This window comes from Adiantum capillus-veneris, chromosome 1 (genome assembly GCF_014529385.1).
Source record: "Adiantum capillus-veneris isolate H3 chromosome 1, ASM1452938v2, whole genome shotgun sequence".
Classification (NCBI taxonomy): domain Eukaryota; kingdom Viridiplantae; phylum Streptophyta; class Polypodiopsida; order Polypodiales; family Pteridaceae; genus Adiantum; species Adiantum capillus-veneris.
The window spans coordinates 101,049,810-101,074,225 of record NC_140931.1 but is presented as its reverse complement, the minus strand read 5'-3'; the positions used below and the strand labels follow the sequence as shown (position 1 = coordinate 101,074,225).

The window sequence follows — 24,416 nt, the reverse complement described above, 5'->3', positions numbered from 1 at the left end:
CTCACGCTCTATTTCCAAAGCCTCGTCTTTCTTCAATCGCTATGCATTGAGCTTCGCGTGCTTGCTCACGCTCAAGCTCCATAACTGTCTTTCTTTCTTCGGCAAGCGCGCTTACTAACGCTCACGCTCCAAGGCTACCTTTCTTTCTTCGCAGTCGCGATCCATGGCGACGTTTGCGCCTTTTGTTGTAGCATCATGTCCATCGTCGACTCAACCAAAGCCTCCATAGGATTTGGTGCAACCCGTGGCGTAGATGGCTGCTGGCAATGGGGGAAGATCGAAAAAAAATCCTCCTGGTGGGAAAAACTCTTCGTCACCAACTCCACTCTCATCACCTTCACGCAAAGTATCCATTCCAATTCGGGTGATGACCATACACTGAGATCTTGGGTACTTAAGTTCTCGACGAACTTGGGTTCTTGAGGTTCTTGGATTCTTGAGGTTCTTGAGTTCTTGAGGTTTTTGAGCTTGCAATTGGTGTTTAAGAAGGCTTTTCTCTTACCCGAGCTCGACTCTTCCCTGCGGCGCACCCCTTGGCGGCCTTGCGCTCACACCAAAGTTGCTTTTTCCCACCTCACGTCGATTGGTCGGCCGCTAAGTGCACGGTCCGCTCTCAATGAGTGAAAAGAGGAACAAGGGGAGGCTGGACAAGCCCTTCTTTCTTAGGTTATTTGTCACTCTTCAAAAACATGATTAGGAATTGACACACCCAAGTGGACTTGGGTTACATGCGACCGCAACAAGCAAAAAATTTATTGTGGTTCTTTCCTTGAGTGATACAGAACACTGTCAAAGCTTTGATCCCAATGTAAGGTGCAACGAAAATGAATGTTGATATTGCTCAAGATGAGTGCTCTGAACTGTGCTCAAGGGTTCCTTTTACTTATGGAAGGGAGAGCCTTCCGTTCCTTTATAGAGAAAGTGCAATGATCACAAAGAGCTTCTTCAAATCAAATTCGAGTAGCTTTTGGAAGCACCGGTTTGCTCTGTCTGCTCTTTTGTAGGACCGGTATGCTTCTAGAAAAGCACACGCTTGATGCTTTGATACCGCTGTTACAAAACAAGCACCACGTGTCAATAGCAAAGGACAGATTGAACAGACTTTAAGCACTTTAATAACAACTGAAACTGAAATAGAGAGCACACGCGACACGCAGTGGCGGAATTCCACCCCAAAGAGTATTGGCCCCAAACCTTGGCGCCCCTTTCGGTATTTCTTTATATTACTTGAACTCGATACAATGCCGGTACTCGCGCTCTGCACCTTCTCGCTGAAGCGTGCCAGAGAATGAGCCCTCGGCACATATTTAAAGGCCCTTGGCCTCAAAAGCAGTTACATGAAAAGCAGTAAAGCATCTTGTCCAAAAGCTGCCAGCCCACAACACGCAAAAATCCGTACAGGTGCCACGTGGCATTGCCAACGTAAAACGCGGAATTCCATACTGCCTGCCACGTCAACATGTCATCGTAAATTGTGGGATTTCATACATCTGCTGCCAAGTCATCAGTTGTGTGTGCGTTGGTCCTTTATTTATGTCACTTGGGCCCTATTGGATGGGCTCCCATAAGTTGGTGTGAACTCTTCTTTAAAAATAGGCCACTCGGCCAATCTTCGCAGGTTGGTGAAACTTCTACTGTTGCTTCTGATTCTCTTAGGGTTTAAGCCCCTCGGCCGGGATATGCAAGTTGGCTTTGTTCTTCAATGGCTTGACACGTCAGCAATTTGCGACACCAGACATCGACTCTTTTTCAAAGAGGTGAATCATTTGCTTGAAATTTTGCATGTTTTGCAAGTGAAATCGAGGATGACATGGCAAGGAATTTGCATTTGAAAGCAATCAGGAGCAATGGCAGCTCAAGAATAAATCCGTCGATTCAAATAATAATGATGAATTTTGTTTGAAATTTGAATGGATAATGATGATGCATGATACTAGTACATCAAGTTTCCCATATGAATGAGATGACTGGATACTGTGGTGAGCGCATCAAGTGTCACGTGACACATCCAACCCTATGTGTCCGTGGACAAGCTACAGCACGACGAGGATTCAATCAGTCCAATCAGTCTAGATTAGAAGTGATCTCGCACTTTTGTGAGTCTATTCATAGACCGTGCATGCCCAGTCACTTAGTATAGATGCATATCCTCTGGTTGCACACAACATGACCATAAGCATTCCCGTAAGAATCCATCGGAATCCTTCAGGGGAATTTTCCAGTGCATTTAGCCTATTTTACCTATTTTTGACATTTTTCACTTATTATTTTTAAGTGACTTTTGTTGGAAAGTAGGTAGGGCAAATTGAGTAAGTTTGTATAAATAAAAACCTAGCGCTAGCACTTTCTGGCAAAAGAGGCAACACGAGCATTCGCTCAACAGGCAACTTCTCAGCAAAACCAAAGAAGCCTAGTGTTTTCTGCATCAGCAGGACAATCCCTAGCGTTTTTCATCTACAAGACCAACCTTGGCGATTTGTGCACAGCAGATCAGCCCGGCGTCAACACGACACAGCAGATCAGCCTAGCGTTTTGCATTTGCAAAACATCCGGCGACAGTAGAAGACAATTTCAGCCCTAGCGTTTTTGGTTTGCATCACAACCTCAGCATTTTTGTATCATCGCGACAGAACATCAAGAACCACCAACGTTTTCAGTTTTCAGTCCTTACACATCGCAGAAGGACCCCCGAACCTTGCAGTTCTCGCCTTCCCGCAGCAGCTCCTCGCCGCACGGTAGATCCCGCAAGGTTTACAGTTTCAGCCCGGAAAACGCAGATTTCAACATCTGCTTTTTCAGCGCGTCATCGTCGTACCGTCGTCATCGACATCGTCCCCGACATAGAGTCAGAATTCAGCAGATACAAGATTTGCAGATTTCAGCCATTAGCGTTTCCAGATTCCAGCCCGTCTCGTCGTCGTCCTCATCATCGTCGACATCGTCAGCAAGTCCAAGCATTGTAGAGATTTGTGCAATCATAAGTAGACCGCTCTCGCCATAGAGAGTGGGGCCTTCAGAGGAGGGTTTTACACAGAGTTACCCGGAACGCGGAACGGGAACGGCGACGGGCCTCCCTGCGGAACGGGGGAACGGGAATGGGCCCGGAACGGGAACGGCGCGGAACGGCAGGCTAAAAAAACACCCAAATATTATTTTTTTTAGCGTTATGTGTTTGAATACAAGTAGTATTAGAGTCCTTTGACTCTAATACCCACAAAAAACACGATTCGAAGACCATTTAACCTTATTATGACTTGATTGGGATGTGAGGCGCCCAGAGTACATAGCCATATGAACAACATAGCCAGATGAACAACAATGAGCAAACACAATGCCCATAGTACATACACAATGCTCTCAAATAATTGCAAGAGTAGTAGTCAGAGATAACACTTTGGAATTAATTATGGCTAACATAGTAACAAGCCTCAAGGGCCGCCAGCGGCCAAGGTGCTACAAAAAAACCAAAGGGGGGCAAAGTTCAAACCAGACTTCAGTGACCACAATACCAAAAGACTGAAGGTGACAAATACCATAAAGATGCTAGTAGCTACAAATGGCAAAGAGGGCAAGCCTCAAGCAGCCATACAAAAAGGTGGATAAATGGCAAAGACTCAAGACTCAAGAGCCACTAGCCTGAGAGGCCTCCCAATCCGTAGTAGCCGGCTGTAAATCATGCACATCCTCCCATTCCTCATCATCGAGGTCTAGGTCCGGCTCGATCTCAGCCACAGATGAAGTACCTGGTGTTGGTGGATGTGCATCTCCACCCGCCTGAGAAGCCTCTTGCTCCATCTCCCACTGTGTAAAAGGATCTGTCTGTTTGTCTGTACTCTTGCAAAGCATTTTCAAATTTGCGCTGACGAAGACAAGATCATTAGCCTTCTCCACTCCAAGCCGATTCCTCTTCTTGGAAGCAATGTGGCTAAAGGTACTCCACAATTGCTCCAAGCATGAGGTACTAACTGACTGGCTGAGAATACGGATCGCCAATCTCTGAAGCTCAGGGCCATCATAGCCATAGTCCTCCCACCAAAGCACTGAACCTATTTTCCTGCGATCAATCTGAGCATCTGGACTGCCAAATGACCCTCGCATCTCTCTGTACTGTCTTAGCTGATCTCTGACAATGCGTCGCCCATCTCTGTCTAGAACCATCTTGTTTAAGATCTCTGTAAATTGGTTCATGACTTCCCTATCTGTCTCTTGCCCTGCACCTTGGAACTCTGGATCCACCATGTACGTTGCCCCGTGTAAAGGAGAGGCATATGAATTCCACCTCGAGCTGCAAAGCGCATGGATCTCCTCATATCGCTCTGCGTTCGGCTCAAGCTGTGCAAGCTGCTCAATCATGCGGTCCATTGCCTCATAAATCTTGCCGATGCAAGGATCCATGCCATCCAGAACTCGAAGCAAATGAACCACCGGTTTTACCTGTGCATCTAGACTCTTGAGCTCCTTCCAGAACTCAAGATCCTCTGCCTTATCCTTGCACAAAATCCCTGCAACTGTCTTTGCATACGGGGAGGTGGTGAACTCATCACTGATGAAGACCTGTCGGACCGCATTTTGACATTCAGACAGCCTGCGTACAAGAAGAAAGTTGAATGCGAAGCGGGTATCTGAATACTTTAGAAGCACTTTGCCGCCCGACCTCTTGAGGTACTCACTCCGAACCAAGTTGTGATTGTTGATGAAAGTAACCATCTTCACTGCATCAGCAATGACTGGAGCAATCCAGTCTAGCTTGCCGATGTCTTTCAGAAGGTTGTTCAAGCAGTGTGCCATGCAAAAGCACACTGTCACATGTGGATAGTGGCCCTCTATGATAGCTGCTGCTGCCCTGTTTGATGCCTCCCCATCTGTGACAAAGGCCACCACGTGTTGCTCACCGATGGTTTCTATGGCCGCTGTCCACTCTGCAGAGAGGACATCGGCGGACTTGCCACTCTCAGTGGCATCATGAGAGTGCACAAAGTACATCTCTCCACTGGAGTATGCGACGAGACCATGGATAGATCTCTTCCTTGTATCGCTCCACCCGTCAGCAATGAGGGAAACGCCATGTTTTGCCCAAAGACGCTGAATGTTGAGGGTTGCTTGCTCCACGATAGCCTTCTCTCGATCGAGCAAGGTGGTTCGGAGAGCCTCTGAAGATGGCGGCACATAGCCGGTGCCATACTCTCCTATCTGTTGCACCATGACTTTCCAATACTCCGACCTATTTCGATCAAACATAGAAGAGGTTAGTATCAAAAAAGTGGAAACGACGATAACGGAAGAAATGAGAGAGAAGATTGATGAATCATAAAACAATGTACATACCTCGCTGCGACAAATGGGATATGGTCGTGATAGAAGAATCGGGCCACGGCCGCATCCACCTCTTCTTTCTTCTTTGGGTCCCAAGAGGTGGTAAGGGTCTTTTGGCGACGAATTGGACCTTTTGAAGATGCACCAACACCTACACCGGGTAGAGAGGAAGAAGGGAAAATGAGGGTCTTTGGATCAATACCTTTGCGTGCCGGCTTGGCTTTATGGTTGAATTGCCGATCCTTTTCCTCGAGCTCCTTCCTCTTCTCGATGGTTACGTTGGCACAAAATTTCACCTCATGTCCCGGCACTCGAAGAAAGTGTGCCCTCACTTTGTCATGCCCCCCTTTCCGCGTGTAAGAGCATAGCTTGCATCCCCATGCACGAGAACCTCCCGCCGCCGACAAGGTGCCCTCCGAGGTCACTTCATCCCACCACGACCATTCCTTCGCCTTTTGAGTGTTGCCCGCATGAACGGAGGGGGTTGAACGAGAAGAAGAGGCCATGGATGATGGATTATCCGTGAAAGAGAGAGCTTGATCTTGAACTTTGAGAGAGAGAGAGAGGGATTGAGAGAGAGAGGCTTGCCGCTTGATTCCGTGAGAGCTTGAGCCTTGAGCCTTGAAAGTTGAGGGTTAGAACTTAGAAGTTAGCCCAAGAGAGAGAGAGGTTGAGAGCTTGAGCCTTGAGGCATGCCGCGGCGCCACACTATGGCTTGAGAGTTGAGAGCAAGCTAGGGAGAATGAGCTTGGCTTGAGAGTTGAGAGCAAGGCTCAAGCAAGGGAGAATGGGCCTTGAGGCTTGATGAGTGTGTGAAGAATGGGGGAGGAGAGGGGCATTATATACTTTTTTGACTGCTGAAAATGGCCGTTGGCTGCCTAACAGTCATTTTTTTCAATTTCAAAAACTGCCGTTTATGGCCGTTGGGGCCGTTCCGGTCCGTTCCGTCCCGTTCCAGCCCGTTCCGGTCGTCCCGTTCCGGTGACAGTTTCCAGCCGGAACGCCGTTCCGTTCCGACGCGTTCCAGAAAATCCCAGCCGGCCGGAACGCCGTTCCGGCGTTCCAAGGCCCGAAATGTCCGTTCCCTGGTAACTATGGTTTTACAACGTCTCTGGTGTCGTATTTCTCTTCTCTCTCTATCTCTCAGTCTCATACACTTTCACGCACAGTGTCCATTCACTTTGTTTGTGTCCATTGCACTCTCTCATTAAGAACGGAAGGCTCTCCCTTCCATAAGAACAAAAAGGAACCTTGAGCACAGTTCGGAGCACTCATCTTGAGCAAAGTTCAAACATTCATTCTGCTGCACCTAACATTGGTATCAGAGCTTTGGCAGTGTTCTGTATCACTCAAGGAAAGAACCACAAGAACCACATAATTTTTTTTTGCTTGTTGCAGTCACACGTAACCCAAGTCCACTTGGGCGTGTCGATTCCTAATCGTGTTTTTGAAGAGTGATAGGAAACCTAGGAAAGAAGGGCTTGTCCAACCTCCCCTTGTGCCTCTTTTCACTCATTGAGAGCGGACCGTGCACTTAGCGGCCGGCCAATCGACGTGAGGTGGGAAAAAGCAACCTTGGTGTGAGCGCAAGGCCGCCAAGGGGTGCGCCCGCGGAAAAGAGTAGAACTCGGGTGAAGAGAAGATCCTTCTTAAACACAGATTGCAAGCAAAAGAAAACCTCAAGAACCTGAAGACCCGCAAGAACCTCAAGAACTCAATAACCCCAAGAACCAAGACCGCCAAGAACCCGAGTTCCTCGTGAACTTAAGAACCCAAGACCACAAGAACCCAAGAATTCAGAATGGTCATCAGTCGAAGCGGAATGGATACTTCGCTTAGAGGTGATGAGCATGAGAGAGACGTAGAAGAATTTTCCCCACCAGGAGGTTTTTCCGACCCTCCCCCTTCCCCATCTACGTCAAGGATTGCACTCACTCCTATGGAGGAGTTGGACCAGATGTTTATTGAAAGGAAGTTAGAACGCGAAGGGCAGAAAGAATGGCAGAAATGGAACGCAGACACGCAGAGAGAAGAGCAGAAAGAAAAGCAGAAATGGAGCGCAAACACCAAGAAAGAATGGCAGCCGCCGTCAAAGACAAGAGCGACCAACACATGAAAGAGTTCTTGCGACTCTTTTCTCAAGTTCAGGCACAAATGCAAGAGATTCAGGAAAAGGAGACTCTCTCAGTCTCTTCTTCTCCAAAGCATGACACACAGGATTTGCATGATGATGATAAGCATGATGATTTAGATGACAATGACAAGCATGATAATTTGCATGATCAAGATGTGATTTCTCACAAGCATGATGATTTGCATGAACAAGATGTGATTTCTCACAAGCATGATGAGTTGCATGAAGAAGATGTGATTGTTCACAAGAAGGATGATGTGTTAGTTGATACTTTCTCCAGTGAAGCTAACCTCATTGCAAAGACGATCAATCACGAAGACCCGATCTTGGCTCTCGAGTCGAGGTCCACAGAACCCCCACAAGAAGATTCAACCAATCAGGAAGAACCGATCTTGGCTCTCAAGCCTAGGTCCAAAGAACCCTTACAGGAAGTATTATGTGTTCGCATGATTGATACGCAAGCATTGTTCGAGTGTTTCATTCGTGATCGTTTCCTGTATTTTAGTCAGCGTCTTTATGTGATCCCTTTTCCTAGGCATGACATATTGTATGTTGAGCACGTTTCACTCATGGATGAGCACGAATGTATGCGGATTGTTCATGAAAAGCTGAAAAGTATGCATTCAAGGAAGTCACATTCCATGTCTCTTCCTTGGCATGACACAGTACCCGAAAGAGCACATGAAAGTATGAGCACCAAGCATGGGCATTTCCGTTGTGAATTGCCACAGTTGATTGCTCTAGATCATAAGAGAAAGATTCGATCTCATTGTTTGCATGTGTTTGATGAACGGTTTGTCACTCCGTCTCTATGTTCATCTACATTGCATACACAGTCTTTAGAGAAGACAAGATTTTTTCCATTCACTTTACATGAAATGGGTATGTTCATGGTTTTGGGTTGGAAATGGTTTCAGGAATTTTTAGCCATGGAGATTCTTGAAGAAGAAAGAAGTATGACTCGCGACAAAGTTGAAGCATTGAAGGAGCCACAGAAGACTTTGTGTCGCTTTCGGCGCGGCCCAAGAAGCAAAGCTTTGCAGACCTTTATGAAGTTCATGTATCGCACGACCCACACATCAAAGTGGGCCGGCGAAGAGTCCCTTCCAGGATTCCGGATGCTATTGGCAATCTCCCTCGACGCCATACAGTTCGGTACCAGTACCTCACTTTGAAAAGGAGGTGATGTCACGTGACACATCCAACCCTATGTGTTCGTGGACAAGCTACAGCACGACAAGGGTTCCGTCAATCCAGTCAATCTAGATTAGAAGTGATATGGCACTTTTGTGAGTCTATTCCTAGACCGTGCATGCACAGTCACTAGTATAGATGCATATTCTCTGGTTACACACAGCATGATCATAAGCATTCCCATCAGAATCCATCACAATCCTTCAGGGGAATTTTCCTGTGCATTTAGCCTATTTTACCTATTTTTGACATTTTTCACTTATTATTTTTAAGTGACTTTTGTTGGAAGGTAGGTAGGGCAAATTGAGTAAGCGTGTATAAATAAAAACCTAGCGCTAGCACTTTTTGGCAGAAGAGGCAGCAGGAGCATTCGCTCAACAGGCAACTTCTCAGCAGAACCCAAGAAGCGTAGCGTTTTCTGCATCAGCAGGACAACCCTAGCGTTTTTCATCTACAAGACCAACCTTGGCGATTTGTGCACAGCAGATCAGCCCGGCATCAACACGACACAGCAGATCAGCCTAGCGTTTTGCATTTGCAGGACATCCGGCAACAGCAAAAGACAATTTCAGCCCTAGCGTTTTTGGTATGCATCACAACCTCAGCGTTTTGCAATCATCGCGACGGAACATCAAGAACCACCAGCGTTTTCAGTTTTCAGCCCTTAGACATCGCAGAAGGACCCCCGAACCTCGCAGATCTCGCCTTCCCGCAGTAGTTTCTCACCGCACGGTTAGATCCCGCAAGGTTTACAGTTTCAGCCCAGAAAACGCAGATTTCAGCATCTGCGTTTTCAGCGCGTCGTCGTCGTACCGTCGTCATCGACATCGTCCCCGACATAGAGTCAGAATTCAGCAGATACAAGATTTGCAGATTTCAGCCATTAGCGTTTCCAGATTCCAGCCCGTCTCGTCGTCCTCCTCATCGTCATCGACATCGTCGACAAGTCCAAGCATTGTAGAGATTTGTGCAATCATAAGTAGACCGCTCTCGCCATAGAGAGTGGGGCCTTCGGAGGAGGGTTTTACAACGTCTCTGGTGTCGTAGTTCTCTTCTCTCTCTATCTCTCAGTCCCATACACTTTCACGCACAGTGTCCATTCACTTTGTTTGTGTCCATTGCACTCTCTCATTAAGAATGGAAGGCTCTCCCTTCCATAAGAACAAAAAGGAACCTTGAGCACAGTTCGGAGCACTCATCTTGAGCAAAGTTCAAACATTCATTCCGCTACACCTAACATCAAGAGTTCTTGCGGGATGAGATGGCTACACAGGGATCTAGGTGCCTCAAGACTTCTGGAGAGATGAGATGACTAGATGATTGAAACACTGTGTTCAGCATAAACTAAGTGTGTGAATGAAGAACTTTGAAATAGGAATTTCCCAAGATGAATTTCATTTATGTATGAAATTAATGTTTTCTAAAAGAACTTGCTAGGTGTGTGCATATAACATGTGAAAATCGAGAAATGAAATGATGACGATAGCAATGACAGCTCCAGAATGAACCTAACAACGATAAGAATCATGAATTTTGAATCGTGACGAATGATTGAATGGAACTATCTTGAGCGCATCGAGCTCCTGCGGGATGAGATGGCCACACAACTAGCACTGAATAATTGAACCACTCTGTTTCGTATGAGCTCAATGTGTGATTGATGGATTGGGACCCCCGAAATGATTACTCACACACGACTGTGCTTGAGTGCAAATGGAATGATTGACGAAATGACTGCAGTATTTCGGTCTCGAGAAATCTATGGACATGATCGCAATATGGGATTAATTAATCCGACATCAAGGAGATCCGAGATGGATCTAGATGCAATTACTAAATACGTTGCCAGGAATCATGGTCCTAGATCGGAACGAAATCTATGGACATTATCGCAATATGGGATTAGCTAATCTGACATCAATGAGGTCCGGTGCAGATCTAGATGCGATTGCTAAATACGTTGTGCCAAGAACATGGACCTAGATTCTATGTGAATGTGATCTAAACGTGATGTGACTGTCGTCTTTGTACAGGTGCTGGATTTGTGTCATCTAGTGCGTCGGTAGTTAGAGTGAGTGTCTACTGAATTGGTATATGGCATATGTCTGATTTTGCAGGTGTAATCGAGGGCAATTACAGTTCTTTCAAGAGGGGGGTATGTCATAAACTGATGACGTGGCATGACCACCCAGGTAGGTTGATGATGATGTGGTAGCAGGCTATACGAACAGCAAGCCCGTAATTGGCGTTGGTAGGCCACGTGGCAACAATACGGATTTCCACAATATGCGCTAGCAGGCTGACGTGGCTACTATACGGAATTCCGCAAATTGCGTCAATTGCTTCTTTGGCAGCTTTTGGGACCAGTTGCTTTTGAGTTTAGAAGCTTTTGGGGCTCTGCTTTGGGGCCTGACTATCTGCTGAATACTGACAGAGTGTCGGCGAGGATGGCGATAACGACGACTTGATGACGATGCATTGAAAACGTAGATTCTGAAATCTGATAATAGCGGGCTAAAACTGTAAACGCTAGCTGACTCGACAGTACAACAAGGATCTGTTACGGGTAGGTGAGATCTGCGAGGCTAGGGGCTAGATCTGCAAAGCCTGAGTGCTAAAAACTGGAAACGCTAACTGTCTTGGTTGAATTGGCGCCGGAAACTGCAAAACTCTAGGCTTGAGCTGCTACCGATGGAAACGTTAGGGAGGGGGAGGATCTGCTGTAGAAACACTAAGGGAGAGAATCCAAAAACGTTGGCTGCTTCTATTGGCTAAAAACGCTAGGGCCTTCTGCCGGTCTTGCTGAGAAGGTACATTGCAAGTCGCCTGAGTTTCTTCTGCTGCCTCTTCTGCTTCTACTGAGTGACCACTGGGTTTCTTTTATATTTCCTTAGCAATTTGACCTACTTACTTTTCCAACAAAAGTCACTTATTGAAAAATGTGTATTTTGGGAAAAAGGGTTCTATGCTCTGTAAAATGCTCATGATGGGTGTTGAATGCCATGCTGATGATTATGTTGTGTGTAGTCAGAGGATTTGCAACTAATCTAAGTGCCTGGACATGCACGGCCTGCGCACAAGCTCACAAAGGTGCCAGAACACTTCTAGGCTGACCTGACCTGAGATAGCTTGTCCACATGCACATAGGGTTAGATGTGAACGTGACACTCAGCTCAAAGTCTTCCCAACATCCAAAACTTTGACGACTATTTGGATTGAGCTACTATTTGGACTAAGCTATTGCATACACTTCACAGCCAATGGGGTACTTCACTGGGCTCCTGCAGGCAGTAAAGAGGCGTACATACTCTTTTCTCAGGGCATCGACGAGATCTTCAGACCTTTTCAGACTAGATCATGGGCACATCTGGCAATGCGCACCTCCCCAATGGTTCATTTGCATTCTTCATACACGCCACGTTGATGTACCCATAGCACTCACATTGTACTCCCCGTCTTGTACATCCTTTGGGTGATAGGCCTTTGAGGCTTTGAGCATCCCAGCCGTCTCTTTGTACACAGCATGCAGCCATTTTTGTGCCCCCATTATTTTAAAAAAAGTGCTAGCCAAAGCATGATGTAAAAATAGTCAAGTCTCAAAAAGAGAACCGCGACAATGAGCATGGGAAGCAACACAAAACTCTATATCTCTGCATCAATATTGCCCAATCCACCCTGTGTCCGTGACATAATCACTAACGTCAAGCAACTCTTGCGTAGAAGACACACAATATGCATAGGATAAAAAAATCACACACATTAAGCACACCTTGACTTGTAGCACCAATTACAATCGGCTGCCAAAACTCAAGAATGCTGCGATTTGCTCTCTCTCTCTCTCTCTCTCTCTCTCTCTCTCTCTCTCTCTCTCTCTCTCTGGACGTACATTCTGAGCTTCTTCAGAGGCGCGTAAGAATTCATCATTGATGGAGAGACCACGACGCTCGATAGTAGTGCGCAAATTCTTGCGGCCCTGTGGTGTGCTTTCAGTGTAGAAGGACGAGAGCGTGCTAAGGGACAGAAGCAGATCTGGAGAGTCTGTGCGCGTGTCCAGCACCTTCTTGAGCTTCCGGGCCAGCCCCGGAGCCAAAGCTGTGCTCATCCTCGCCAGCAGCAATCTCGATCTAGTTGGTGCTCAGCGTTTTCTCATGTAATGCGAACATCGGACGTCGTAAGATCTGTCTATCCAACGAGGCTTGAACTCAAGATGTGTTGAAAGAGAGAGAGGAAGAGAAGAATTTTGGCATGCTAATACCTTCATTAAGTCCCAAAAGAGAGGGAGAGAAAAAAAAAAGAATTTTGGCATGCTTAATTTTGTGTGTGTCTTTTTGGCTTGCCCAAAGGGCAGACTCCTTAGTGCTAGCTACTCTTTTTATCTTTATCTATAAGAAAATTGTTTGTTCTCGTGTATGTCCAAACTTCGACATTCGTATTCATTGTCACTAAACAAATATAGGAAGTACATTGTAGTCATTTCCATTCTCACTAAGCTCTCGGAGGATCACTCTCGAAAGGAGGAGACATGTCGCATGCGAGCGAAGAGTCTTGGTAAATCCTCTATTTATGCTCTGTACAAAGTAATTATGCCACTTTGAGCTCAAAACCACTGTGAGGTCAAAACATTATTTGACCCCTGTCTTACATGTAAGGTTTTTTACGGTTGTAATAAGAATTATTATTATCTATGAAGGAGGATTTGTATGTTTCTTTATGGGATTCATGCTTCCAAGACAGAAGCCTTTTCATTAAATTTCTTCCTTTGCATCCCATTCAATGACATGGAGCAAAGTAATCCAAGTGTTTCATCTATTGTACATTAGAAATTAGCCTCAATCACTACCTTGTCCTCATTGGTAACAATAAAAGGACATGAATCAATTAGGTTGTAGTTCACTGCACTTTTGTAGCTTTCATATGTAGCATTCTTTGCCACTGGGACGGTTATGGAGCGAGATTTTTTCTTTTTTTCATCCCACCACCACTACCTCCCATTGCCACCACCAACTTAGCCCACCACTGGTGGTTAGTGGTGCTAACTTACTACCACCATATGTGCCACCCCTAATCCTACAACCATAGCCCATTGCCGCCCCTCCCTCCAGTGGAGTAGCCAAGAACCTCCGTGTGTGTGTGTGTGTGTGTGTGTGTGTGTGTGTGTGTGTGTGTGAGCCCCTACCCTCTCCCCCCCCCCCCCTTCTCTCTCTCTCTCTCTCTCTCTCTCTCTCTCTCTCTCTCTCTCTCTCTCTCTCTCTCTCTCTCCCCCTTCTCTCTCTATCAGCCCCTCCCCTTCCCCGCCTCTCTCTCTCTCTCTCTCTCTCTCTCTCTCTCTCTCTCTCTCTCTCTCTCTCTCTCTCTCAGTTGGCCCCTTCCCTTCTCTATATCCCCCCTCCCCCTCTCTCCCTTTCATGATCCCTCTAACCCATCCCCTCTACTGCCCCCTCCTCTCTCTCTCTCTCTCTCTCTCTCTCTCTCTCTCTCTCTCTCTCTCTCTCTCTCTCTCTCTCTCTCTCTCTCTCTGCTTGTGTGTGTGTGTGTGCACGCGCGCTAATAGAAAGAGGAAACTTGTATAACCTTTCTATAACCCAAGTGTGGTAGATTGGTTATCCCATTTCCCTCCTGAATAACAGGTCTCGAGTTTAACTGTCGTATCTTTGAAGTCTCTTGGGATAGTTTCCTACGATGTTAAAGTCCTCTTCTTCTCGGGTGTGTGTGTGGGTGTGTGTTAATAAAAAGAGGAAAACGGTATAACCTTTCTATCAGCCAAGTGTGGTAGATTGGTTATGCCATTTCCCTCTTGAATAACAAGTCTTGAGTTCAACTCCCGTCGTTGAGGTCTCTTGGGATAGTTTCCTACGATGTTTAAATCCTCTTCTTCTTCTTCTTCTACTTCTTTCCCTCCCTCCATATCTTCCCTCTCTCTCTCTCTCTCTCTCTCTCTCTCTCTCTCTCTCTCTCTCTCTCTCTCTCTCTCTCTCGCGGATAGATTACCCCCTTTCCATGTGACTGGACACACCCTCCTTGTCTCTCACACGAACCGAGATCACTCAACTCATCAGAGAGGACTTGATTCAGCTAGACACTAGGAGGACATGGGTATAGCCTATGGTTGTGCATGGCACAAAGAGGGCTTTCTACAAAGAGCATATCCTTGAGCTTACAAAGGATGTTTTGTGACCAGACTCACCTGGTTAAACATTCATCTATCCCATGGATTACGATGTGTTATTGGACAGATGCGCACATCATCACATCAATTAGATATTGAGGCTGGCAAATTTAGAGGAGTACCATCAGAGGCTAGGGTTGAGAGAGAGCGAGGTGTGTGTGTGTGAGAGAGAGAGAGAGAGAGAGAGAGAGAGAGAGAGAGATTGGGGGGGGTAGAAATTGTGAGAGGGGGGGGGGGGGGGGGGGGGGGGGGATACCTTCTTCTTCTTTTTTTTAAAAGAGGGGAAGAGTGAGGGGAAAGGGGTTGCTTTAGGAAGAAAAGAAAAAAAAAACCCAAGCCCAAGCAATAGCGATATAAGCCCAAGCAATAGGGATATCGCTATTGCTTGGGCTTGGGTTTTTTTTTCTTTTTTTCCTAAAGCTTTTTCCTAAAGCACCCCCCCCCCCCCCCCCCCCCCCCCCCCTCTCTTTCCCTCTTTTAAAGAAGAAGAAAAAACAGAAGGCATTCCCCCCCCCCCTCCCCTCTCTCCCTCTCACAATTTCTAACCCCCCCCCCCCATCTCTCTCTCTCTCTCTCTCTCTCTCTCTCTCTCTCTCTCTCTCTCTCTCTCTCTCTCTCTCTCCCCCCACACCTCGCTCTCTCTCAACCCTAGCCTCTGTTGGCACTCATATAAATCTGTCAGCCTCAATCTCTATTGATGTGATGATGCGCGCATTTGTCCAATAACACATCATAATCCATGGGATAGATGAGTGTTCATGTAGGCGCTCCCCCCCCCCCCCTCTCTCTCTCTCTGTTTCCCTCCCTCCATATATCCCCCCCTCTCTCTCTCTCTCTCTCTCTCTCTCTCTCTCTCTCTCTCTCTCTCTCTCTCTCTCTCTCTCTCTCTCTCTCTCTCTCTCTCTCTCTCTCTCTGTGTGTGTGTGTGTGTGTGCCCGCGCGCCACATCTCGATCTCTCTCAACCCTAACCTCTGATGGTACTCTCTAAATCTTCTAGCCGCAATCTCTAACTGATGTGATGATGTGCGCATCTTTTGAATAACACATCGTAATCCATGGGATAGATAAGTGTTCATGTAGGGAGGTTTGATCACAAAACCATCCTTTGTAAGCTCAACGAGATGCTCTCTGTAGAAAGCCATCTTCGTGTCAAGCACACGCATAGGCTCTATCCATGTCCTCCTAGTGTCTAACTGAATCAAGTCGTGTCTAATGAGCTGCGTGATCTCGGTTTGTGTGAGAGACAGGAGGCTGCGTCTAGTGTATAATTGGAGAGAGAGAGAGAGAGAGAGAGAGAGAGAGAGAGAGAGAGAGAGAGAGGGGGGGGGGGGGGGGAGGGGGGGGTAGGGGGAGAGAGGGGGTGGAGAGAGAGAGAGAGGGAGAGAGAGGAAGAATGGAGTGGAGGACCTTGTGGAAGGGAGGCGGGTTGCTAGAGGACAAGATGGAGGAAGGGAAGGAAGTTATAGGAGTAGATGGAGAGAGGAGGTGGAAGATGTTGGAGGAGGATCAAGGGAAGAGGAGGAAGCACATGGGCGGCCAGAGGAGGTTGAGGAGGAGGAGCAAGGGAAGAAGAGGAAGCACATGGGCGGCGAGAGGAGGAAGGGGAGGTAGGGACGGCGGTCCTAAAATAAATAAAAAAGCTCGCTTCAAAGCTCGAAGAACTAACTCTTTGCCACTACCATCCATGATATCCTCATCCATGTTACCAGTAAATAATGCAAAGTGCTTAGTTAAACAATTTAGTTGCTCTATTGCCCACCTACATTTTTCCTTCTTTTCTCCCCCTTCCCCCCTCCCTTATTTTTAAGCTCATAAGGATAATTATTGGAGGCTTACCCCTAACTTATGTACACTTATGCAACATCTCCAAAAAACTTCCTTCCCTCATGTTACATGACCTTAGCTGGTAGAGGAGAAAAAGGTCATAGAAAAAAGATGTCCACACACAAACTTGTACACAATAGCACTACAAAGAGAGATTGGCAACAAACCTCCCCTACAGAGAGATAGTGTAACAAGGTAAGTGGAGAGTGGATAGTATATCAAACCTAAAGCTTTGCAAAAAGCTTTAAACTTGGGCTAAGGTATAGCATTTGTAAGGATGTCTAGCACATTGTCTGGAGTAGGACAATATGTTGGATGGAGCTCTCTTGCCACAATTATCTCAGCACATACAAACAGTGTATCTCAAAATACTACATGCAAGCATGAAAAACTGAAGTGCATTCCATAGCAATCACCACATGTTGTCTATATAAATAATCATAGTACCATATTACAACATCAAGAGATCATGTACTAGTTTGTGTCTATTTGAAATTCATAATTGTAGTGAAATTCGCTTTGTATTGGGCTTCACATGTAGAAGTAGCCATGATGGGTTGTGTTTTGTTGAGCCCAACAATACACAAATCACTACCCAAATAAAGGAAATTCCCACTTACGGAATGTCATGTACCTTAATCACCAGTCCATGCTGAATCATGAAAAGCAATCAAATGGAAAGGTCTTGCACATCCCCTTGGAAGGAACAAGTCAAGTCCATAGTATGCTAACAATATGGCATATTCCTCTTAGGTGCTTTCCATTGTTGTATATTAGGTGGATGCATAAATTTGCTAGTGACTTAAAATGCATTGTAAATGTTTGGACACAAATATATGGCCAAAAAGGATGAGACAACTAGCAATTGTGCAATAGGTATGTATATCAAAAGCATTTGCACCATCATGAAAACTTTGCTTCATAAGCAAAACAATAAGCTCATATGTCTCCATGCCAAAATGTTGCAAAATCTTAATTACATGAGAAACTTGGAACTTTAAAAATCCATCGTCAAATTGCTTAAATTGCATACCCAAGCATAAGAGTCAGAGTGATGGAAGTTGGCCATAACATGTCAAATTTGTCAATCCAACCTATTATATGGCTATTTAATTGGTCCTTTATGCATATGGATATCTCCAATAGCCCCATATATGCCATCTCAAAATCAACACATATTGTCTCTTCAAATCAAAATGCATCCACATTATTTTTGGTCAAAAACAAAATCGCATAGATTAAAATGATACTAGTAGCATCCTTTGAAGGGCACACCCAAAAGTGTTCTCTCATGTAGAAGACTAGTCAGAACCTTTTTCAGTACGCAAGCAAGAAATCTTCCATATCATGCACAAGGAGCTTGTTTGAGACTATAACGTGACTTTTTTCGATAACAAACCATATGCTCCTTATATGACACCTCAAAACAAATGAATTGTGATACATAGATTTTATCATGTATATTGCCAATAAGGAAAGTTGTGTTTATCTACAAATGATGCATTTTTCAACCATCATGAGGAACCATAGCAGCTGTTAGGAATTAATGAGTAGCTAAATAGAGATTAGAGTGGTTTACTTAATGGAGATAGATAATTTTCACACAAGAGATATAATAGAGAGAGAGAGAGAGAGAGAGCACGATATACGTGGTTCACCCAAGTGTGGGCTACGTCCACAGGAAAGCGGTCACTCAATGGCTTTGCACTTCAAACTTGAAGTAATTACAAAGCGACTAGAAACCCTTAATGGACCTCCTACCTAATGCTCTTCTTCCCATTCTTCACTCCACCTTCACTCTCTTTTTACCACCTCATACTTATTTCATGTGTAGAAGACGCCTCCTTTTATAGGCAAAAGAGCCTCTACGACCTACCCTCTCTCATGAGAGACAGCCATCCGTGTGCCCATGTGTCATCGTCCATGGGTAAACAAGTCCTTTTAAAACTTGCCAACCGGTCATTGAATTTCGACCACCAGCCATAGAATTTTGGCTACTGGCCATTGACTACCAGCCACCCATCCGACCAACCGCTTTTCGAGCACAGTCCGAGCAAAATATTTCGCCAAAAAGGAATATTTTGGGTATGACTTTTTGGTTTCACTGAGTGTTTTTTCTCATGCACGATGGCTTTTCCTCATGACGAGGCCCTGACAAATGTGCATTTTTTAGAATAAAAATTACAATGGTAAATCAGGCTCCATACTTAACAATCTTCCACTTGGAGGCTGATCTCCACCAAAACTGTGGATTGCTTTCCATTCTAGTTTCTTATTCTTGAATGCCAATTGACAATGAGCAAAAGCTCAACTTTTCTTTGTTAACTACTTTTGTAAACATGTCTACAAAATTCTTGCTTGTGTGTACCTTTCCAAGCTTTATTTGTCTATCTTCCAAAAGAGTACATATGAAGTGATATCCCACTTCTATACACTTCGTCCTTGAGTGAAAGGCTGAATTCTTTGCAAGGTGAATGGTGCTTTGATTGTCATTGTACAAGACACAATTGTTTTGCTTGTAACCAAGCTCCTTCAAAAATCTACGAAACCACAAGATCTCGTTGCTAGCCTCTGTAAGAGCCACGTATTTGCTTCCATGGTAGAAAGTGAGACCACTTTCTGCAACTTCAAAGCCCAACGTACTGTTGTGTCTCCAATGGTGAAGACGTAGCCAATAGTGCTTCTTTGAGTATCCTTGTTGTTACCATATACATGTGGTAGTGATGTGTGTGAACATACTTAGGACCGTCGGGGCATTTGCTCCCTCACTAGGCGATTTTTTCTCTTGTGCATTGTATATACCCCCATCACTCTAGCATTATCTTATCTTCCTAGTGCACATTAAGTAATACTCTCTTTGTTGTGTGCCTTAAGCTTCCTTCGTCTTCTCCAAGATGTGTGAATTTTCCTGCAACTCTAATTCCAACAATTGGTATCAGAGCAGGTTGCATCCTCCTAGGCTTAGTCGCCAACAGCTCCAACACACGCATGCTCACTTTCTTTGATTTTTGTGAGCTTTGGCGAGCATCCGCAGGTCGACAAATAATTTTGGTAAGCTCGTAGAGCTTGGTCTGCTCAAATTTTTTATACGGGCTCATTTCGGCCTCCGTATCCACTACAGGCACCAATACTGCACATGCTATTTCGTCTTTTTGTGCAAATTTTTTGTCAAAGTTGTTTCCTGCATAACAGGTCCCTTACAGTCTTCTACGGTTTGTGCTATATAGCACGTGTTGTTCATGCTTCATTTCTCATCTTTTTGGATAGTTTTCACATCAGGTGCAGCATTTACCATGGCTTATAGCAACACATATGTGATCAAGATGTTTGCTGCTGTTGAGAATAGATTGGATGGGGAAAATTACCCTATGTGGTCTTATATGATGCAACATGTCCTTGTGTCAAACGGTGTTTGGAATATTGTGCAGGGCATTAATGTACATCCTGGTTCTGAGGTTGTAGGCGATGTTGTAGGTTTTGCTGACAGGATTGCTGCTGCCAGAGTTGTTTTGCTTGCGGCTGATCAAGCTCATTGGGATGTAAAAGATGCCCAGACTTATGTATTGATTGTGCTGTTTATGAAGCGCACTATTACTCCTCACATTTGTTCAATGAAATCGACAAAACAGGCTTGGGATATTCTGGCTGGTCTTTATGCAAGTCGCAATGAGACAAAAATTGCATTGATGCGTAAAGAGCTGGAGTGGAAGATTATGCATGAGGAAAATGATATGGACACTTTCCTTGCTGGTGTCAAGGATGTCAATGAGCAACTTATTTCTGCAGGCGAAGTCAATTTTTACAGTTCCCTTATGTAGACTGTTCTTGATGCTTTGCCAGATTCTTACCATACTTTTGCTAGTACTTGGATACATATGACCCAAGGAAATCCAAAAGTTGTCAATTTTGCATCATTATGCACATTGTTGTTGCAAGGGTCACTTTCCCAAAAAAACAGGACTAGACAGCGTGCAATTGAACAAGCCTTTATTATTGCTCAAACAAAAGGTGGTAACAACAATGTAGCCACTTCTCATGGTTTCTTCTACAAGTGGTAAATCACCTGTTCCTAATGCTTTTGCTGGCAGCAATTTGTCTGGGAATTCTAGTGAAAAGGGCAAGAAGAAGATGTGTTTCCATTATTGTAAAGCTAATGATCACTTGATCAAGCAGTGTCCTAAGTTAAAGGCTAAAGAGTCTAGTTCCACTATAAATGTTGGTTTCACTACAAATGCAGCTATTGTTGAGTCTTTTGTGAAAGGAGACAGTGATGATGATCTTGATGTAAAATGGGCTTTTAGTGCAGTGTACTTATGATCCTGTTGTCCATGATGCATGCATGTCAATTGCTATAGATTCACATGTGTGGTATTTTGACAGCGGTGCTACAAAGCACATTACCTCACATCGTGATTTGTTTACCTCTCTTGAGTTTGCCCCTCATGGGAATTCACTCACTTGTGCCAACGATGCCTCTTATCCGATTCAGGGAGTTGGAAAGATTGTGCTTATTGCTACAAATGGTAGTTCTTTCACACTTGTTGATGCATTGTATGTACCTAGGATCAAGAAGACTCTTTTGTCTGTATCTGCACTTGTTAGACTTGGTCTTGTAGTCAAATTTGTGGATGACAGGTGTATAGTACATCATCTCAGTTTTGGTGATGAAATTGTCGGATTTCATGCCATGAGCTATACAATCTCACTTTGTATGACAAGTGTGGGTAGAATTTTGCAAATGTTGTTGTAGATTCAAAGGATATTTCATATGCAAAACTTTGGCATGCATATTTTGGGCATCTGAATTTTGCATGTTTGCTGCGTTTCAAAAAATCTGATATAGTCGCTTACGTTGGGGTGTAGGCCAGGTGGCCGTGGGAAACCACCCTTGTACACTTGATTTCACCTAATCAATATAGGGAGAAAAAGAGGAAGGGTTGACTCTTCTCTTTCTTCTCCACTAACCCAACACAGGCTGTCTGTGTATCATCCCCTTCCCCATTCTCTTCTTCCCCCTCTCTTGCACACACTCCGTACACGCACACGTGCACTCATCAATTGGTATCAGAGCTGTGGCGACAAACCGCATGCACGACCGCTCTTCGACGATCGACTCGGAAGCAATAGAGCTCGCCGGCTATGGCGGAGCTCGAAGCTTGTGCTTGAGCTTGGCGGTGACAGCGGATCCGGCACGGATAAGAGAGATCGGGCAAGGTCGACGGTTCCCGGCTTCATGACGTGTGCAACGACTCCATCGGAGAGGGAGTCTTGGGATTTTTGAAGCTGTGCAGGAAATTTGGCAGACCTATGTTTGCAAAGCTTGGCTTGGAAGAGAGCTTGAAGGCCTTGAGTAGCTTGGGGGGGAGCAGAAGCACTCGACCTGAATCGAGAGCCGGTAGAGCTTGCACACACACACACACTCAGTGCCCAAAGGCAGCGCTGGTAGAGTCACTGTAGCAGGCAGTCGACAGTTTTTTCGACAGTCAGTTATTATTTTATTTCATTTTTTAATTTCAATTGACTCTCTCCTGTGTGCAAGGGCTCATTCCCACTGAGCCTGCGACCGAATCCCTCGACTCCTCTCCTCGAGCTCGTGAAAAGGAAGCTTCTCAGAAATTTGCAGCTTGTGCGATAGAGAGATAGACACACATTCTCTCATTGCGCAAAAAGCTTGTGAGATAGAGAGAGTGAGAGAGAGAGCTTGACATCGTGCTTGCGAGCGAGCACAAGCAACCGAATCCGACAAGTTAAGAGCGATCTTGACAGATCGAGCGAGATCTGCGATCGATACCGATTCGACTCGGCATAGACCGCTCGATATCGGCTTCGAGAATTGGCGTTTTACGGCTATTCGGCTAGCCACTTCTGCCCGGCGGCGGAAGGCGACATCGACATCGACATCGCTCATGCGCACCGGCTCGACACTCCTCATTGCGGCGGATTTTCGACATCCGACCCAGACACCGGGCGCTTCCCCACTCGAGCGCATTCCCGTGATCGACGACCGTGCTTGCGACATGCGCGGGTGAGGTACCTCTATCATAGAGGAGTGACACCCAGCATCGGCACCGAGCGCACCAATTGCCCTGTACTACACAGTTTACGGATACGACACCTTTGGCGGCTATTCGACTAGCATATTTCTGCGTAGCAGCAAAAATCGGCACATAGCGACACTGACACGCAGGTTACAGGCTATAGGGGGGTTTTTCAGCCCATTCACTCACTGATTCTCCAGGTTACCAGACACGGCGCTTTCACACGCGATTTGGCAGTCATTTCGACAGCAGATTCTCTGCGGACACATGCGTTGACAGATGCATTTTGTTGTGAGCTCACCTAGTGCTACTGAGCTCTTTTGAGAGCAGATATCCCTGCAGGGATCACTTTCACTGCATGCAGCAGTTCTTGGCGCCTGTTTGAGCGCGATTTTACTCATGTACGTTGAGTTGCGGACACTGCCCATTGTACTATGTGTGGAGCCATTTTTGGCTATTTTGGCAGTTTTTTCCGGCCGTTTCTGAGACTCAGACCGGAAGAGCCCTTTCTGAGACTGTGGCTAGTCCATTTGTGTCTGCATTAGCCTTTTGGAGGGTCGATAGCGTGAGGTTTTCTTTGAGCTGGGGTGTGCTCGAATGTTGAGACACTTTCGGTGATACAGGTAGCTGGAGTTCCCCTTTACGGTACCCTCGCCATAGGATATGTATCTAGACCGTTATTTATGCTTTTGACGCCGAGTTGGCACTCACATAGCAGTTGTTTTGTACAGCAGATGCCCAGTTAGTGCAGTTGGCACATTTATATGCATTTTGAGTTGAGTTTTGACTCCTCATACAAAGGAGACTCTACCGGATTTACTTCCCGCGAGTCGTGACTTCCATAGTTGGAAATTTTGAGTCTATTTCGGTTGAGATTTTACTCCCGCTACAAAAATTACTCTGCCCAAATTTCTACAGCTTCTCGCCATAGTTTGGCACCTCTCAAACCCTCTTATTAGCGATGGCTTCTTCTTTAGAAAAGGAGGAGTATTTCATTCGGAAGTTCGATGGAAGCAACTTCACCATGTGGAAAGAGCGCATGAAAGATGTTTTGATAAACAAAGGCCTCTCAGAACCGTTGAAAGAGCGCGCAGAGAATGATGATTATACACAAGATAATGGGAGCTTTTGGATGCAAAAGCCATGGCTACGATACGTCTACATCTAGCCGAGTCAGCCTTCTTCACTATCATCGGGAAGAAAACAACCAAGGATCTTTGGGATAGCTTATGTTCAGCATGGGAGAGCAAAAGTGCATCCAACAAAGTTTTTCTCATGAAAAAGCTTATGAAGCTCAACATGAAAGAAAGTAGCATAGTTTCCAGTCATTTAAATGAGTTCAACTCCTTGTTCAGTCAGCTGATATCTCAGGGCTTTAAGGAGTTTGACGATGAACTCAAGTCTATCTTCTTATTATGCTCTCTACCCAGTTCATGGGATATCTTTTGCACAGCCATTAGCAATTCGGCTCCGAATGGCAAGTTATAATTCAATGTTGTCACAGATGTGTTGCTCACTGAAGAGATTCGTCGTAAATCTCTCGATAATGCTACTCATGGAGATGCATATATGGGTGGCAGTTCAAAAAAGCCAAGAGGCCGTGACAGGAACAAATACAAAAGCAAAAGTAGAGAGCGGAATCCTCGTAGTCCTAGCAGGCACAAGAACCAAAGTAGAAACCGCAATGCCAAAAATGTCGAGTGTTACTATTGCCACAAGAAGGGTCATTACAAAAAGGATTGTCGC

At 45.4% G+C, this 24,416-nt stretch overlaps 1 protein-coding gene across 1 annotated transcript in view; it reads right to left on the bottom strand.

Moving 5' to 3' along the window:
- Positions 1 to 12,844, bottom strand: part of LOC147465265 (oligomeric golgi complex subunit) — a 54,906-nt gene extending 42,062 nt beyond the window's left edge. The window contains exon 1 of the mRNA XM_086519194.1: positions 12,528 to 12,844. Within this exon, the coding sequence (XP_086375320.1) occupies positions 12,528 to 12,743 (216 nt within the window). The 5' untranslated portion in view covers positions 12,744 to 12,844. The remainder of the gene's footprint in view (positions 1 to 12,527) is intronic.
- Between the last annotated feature and the right edge of the window lie 11,572 nt (positions 12,845 to 24,416).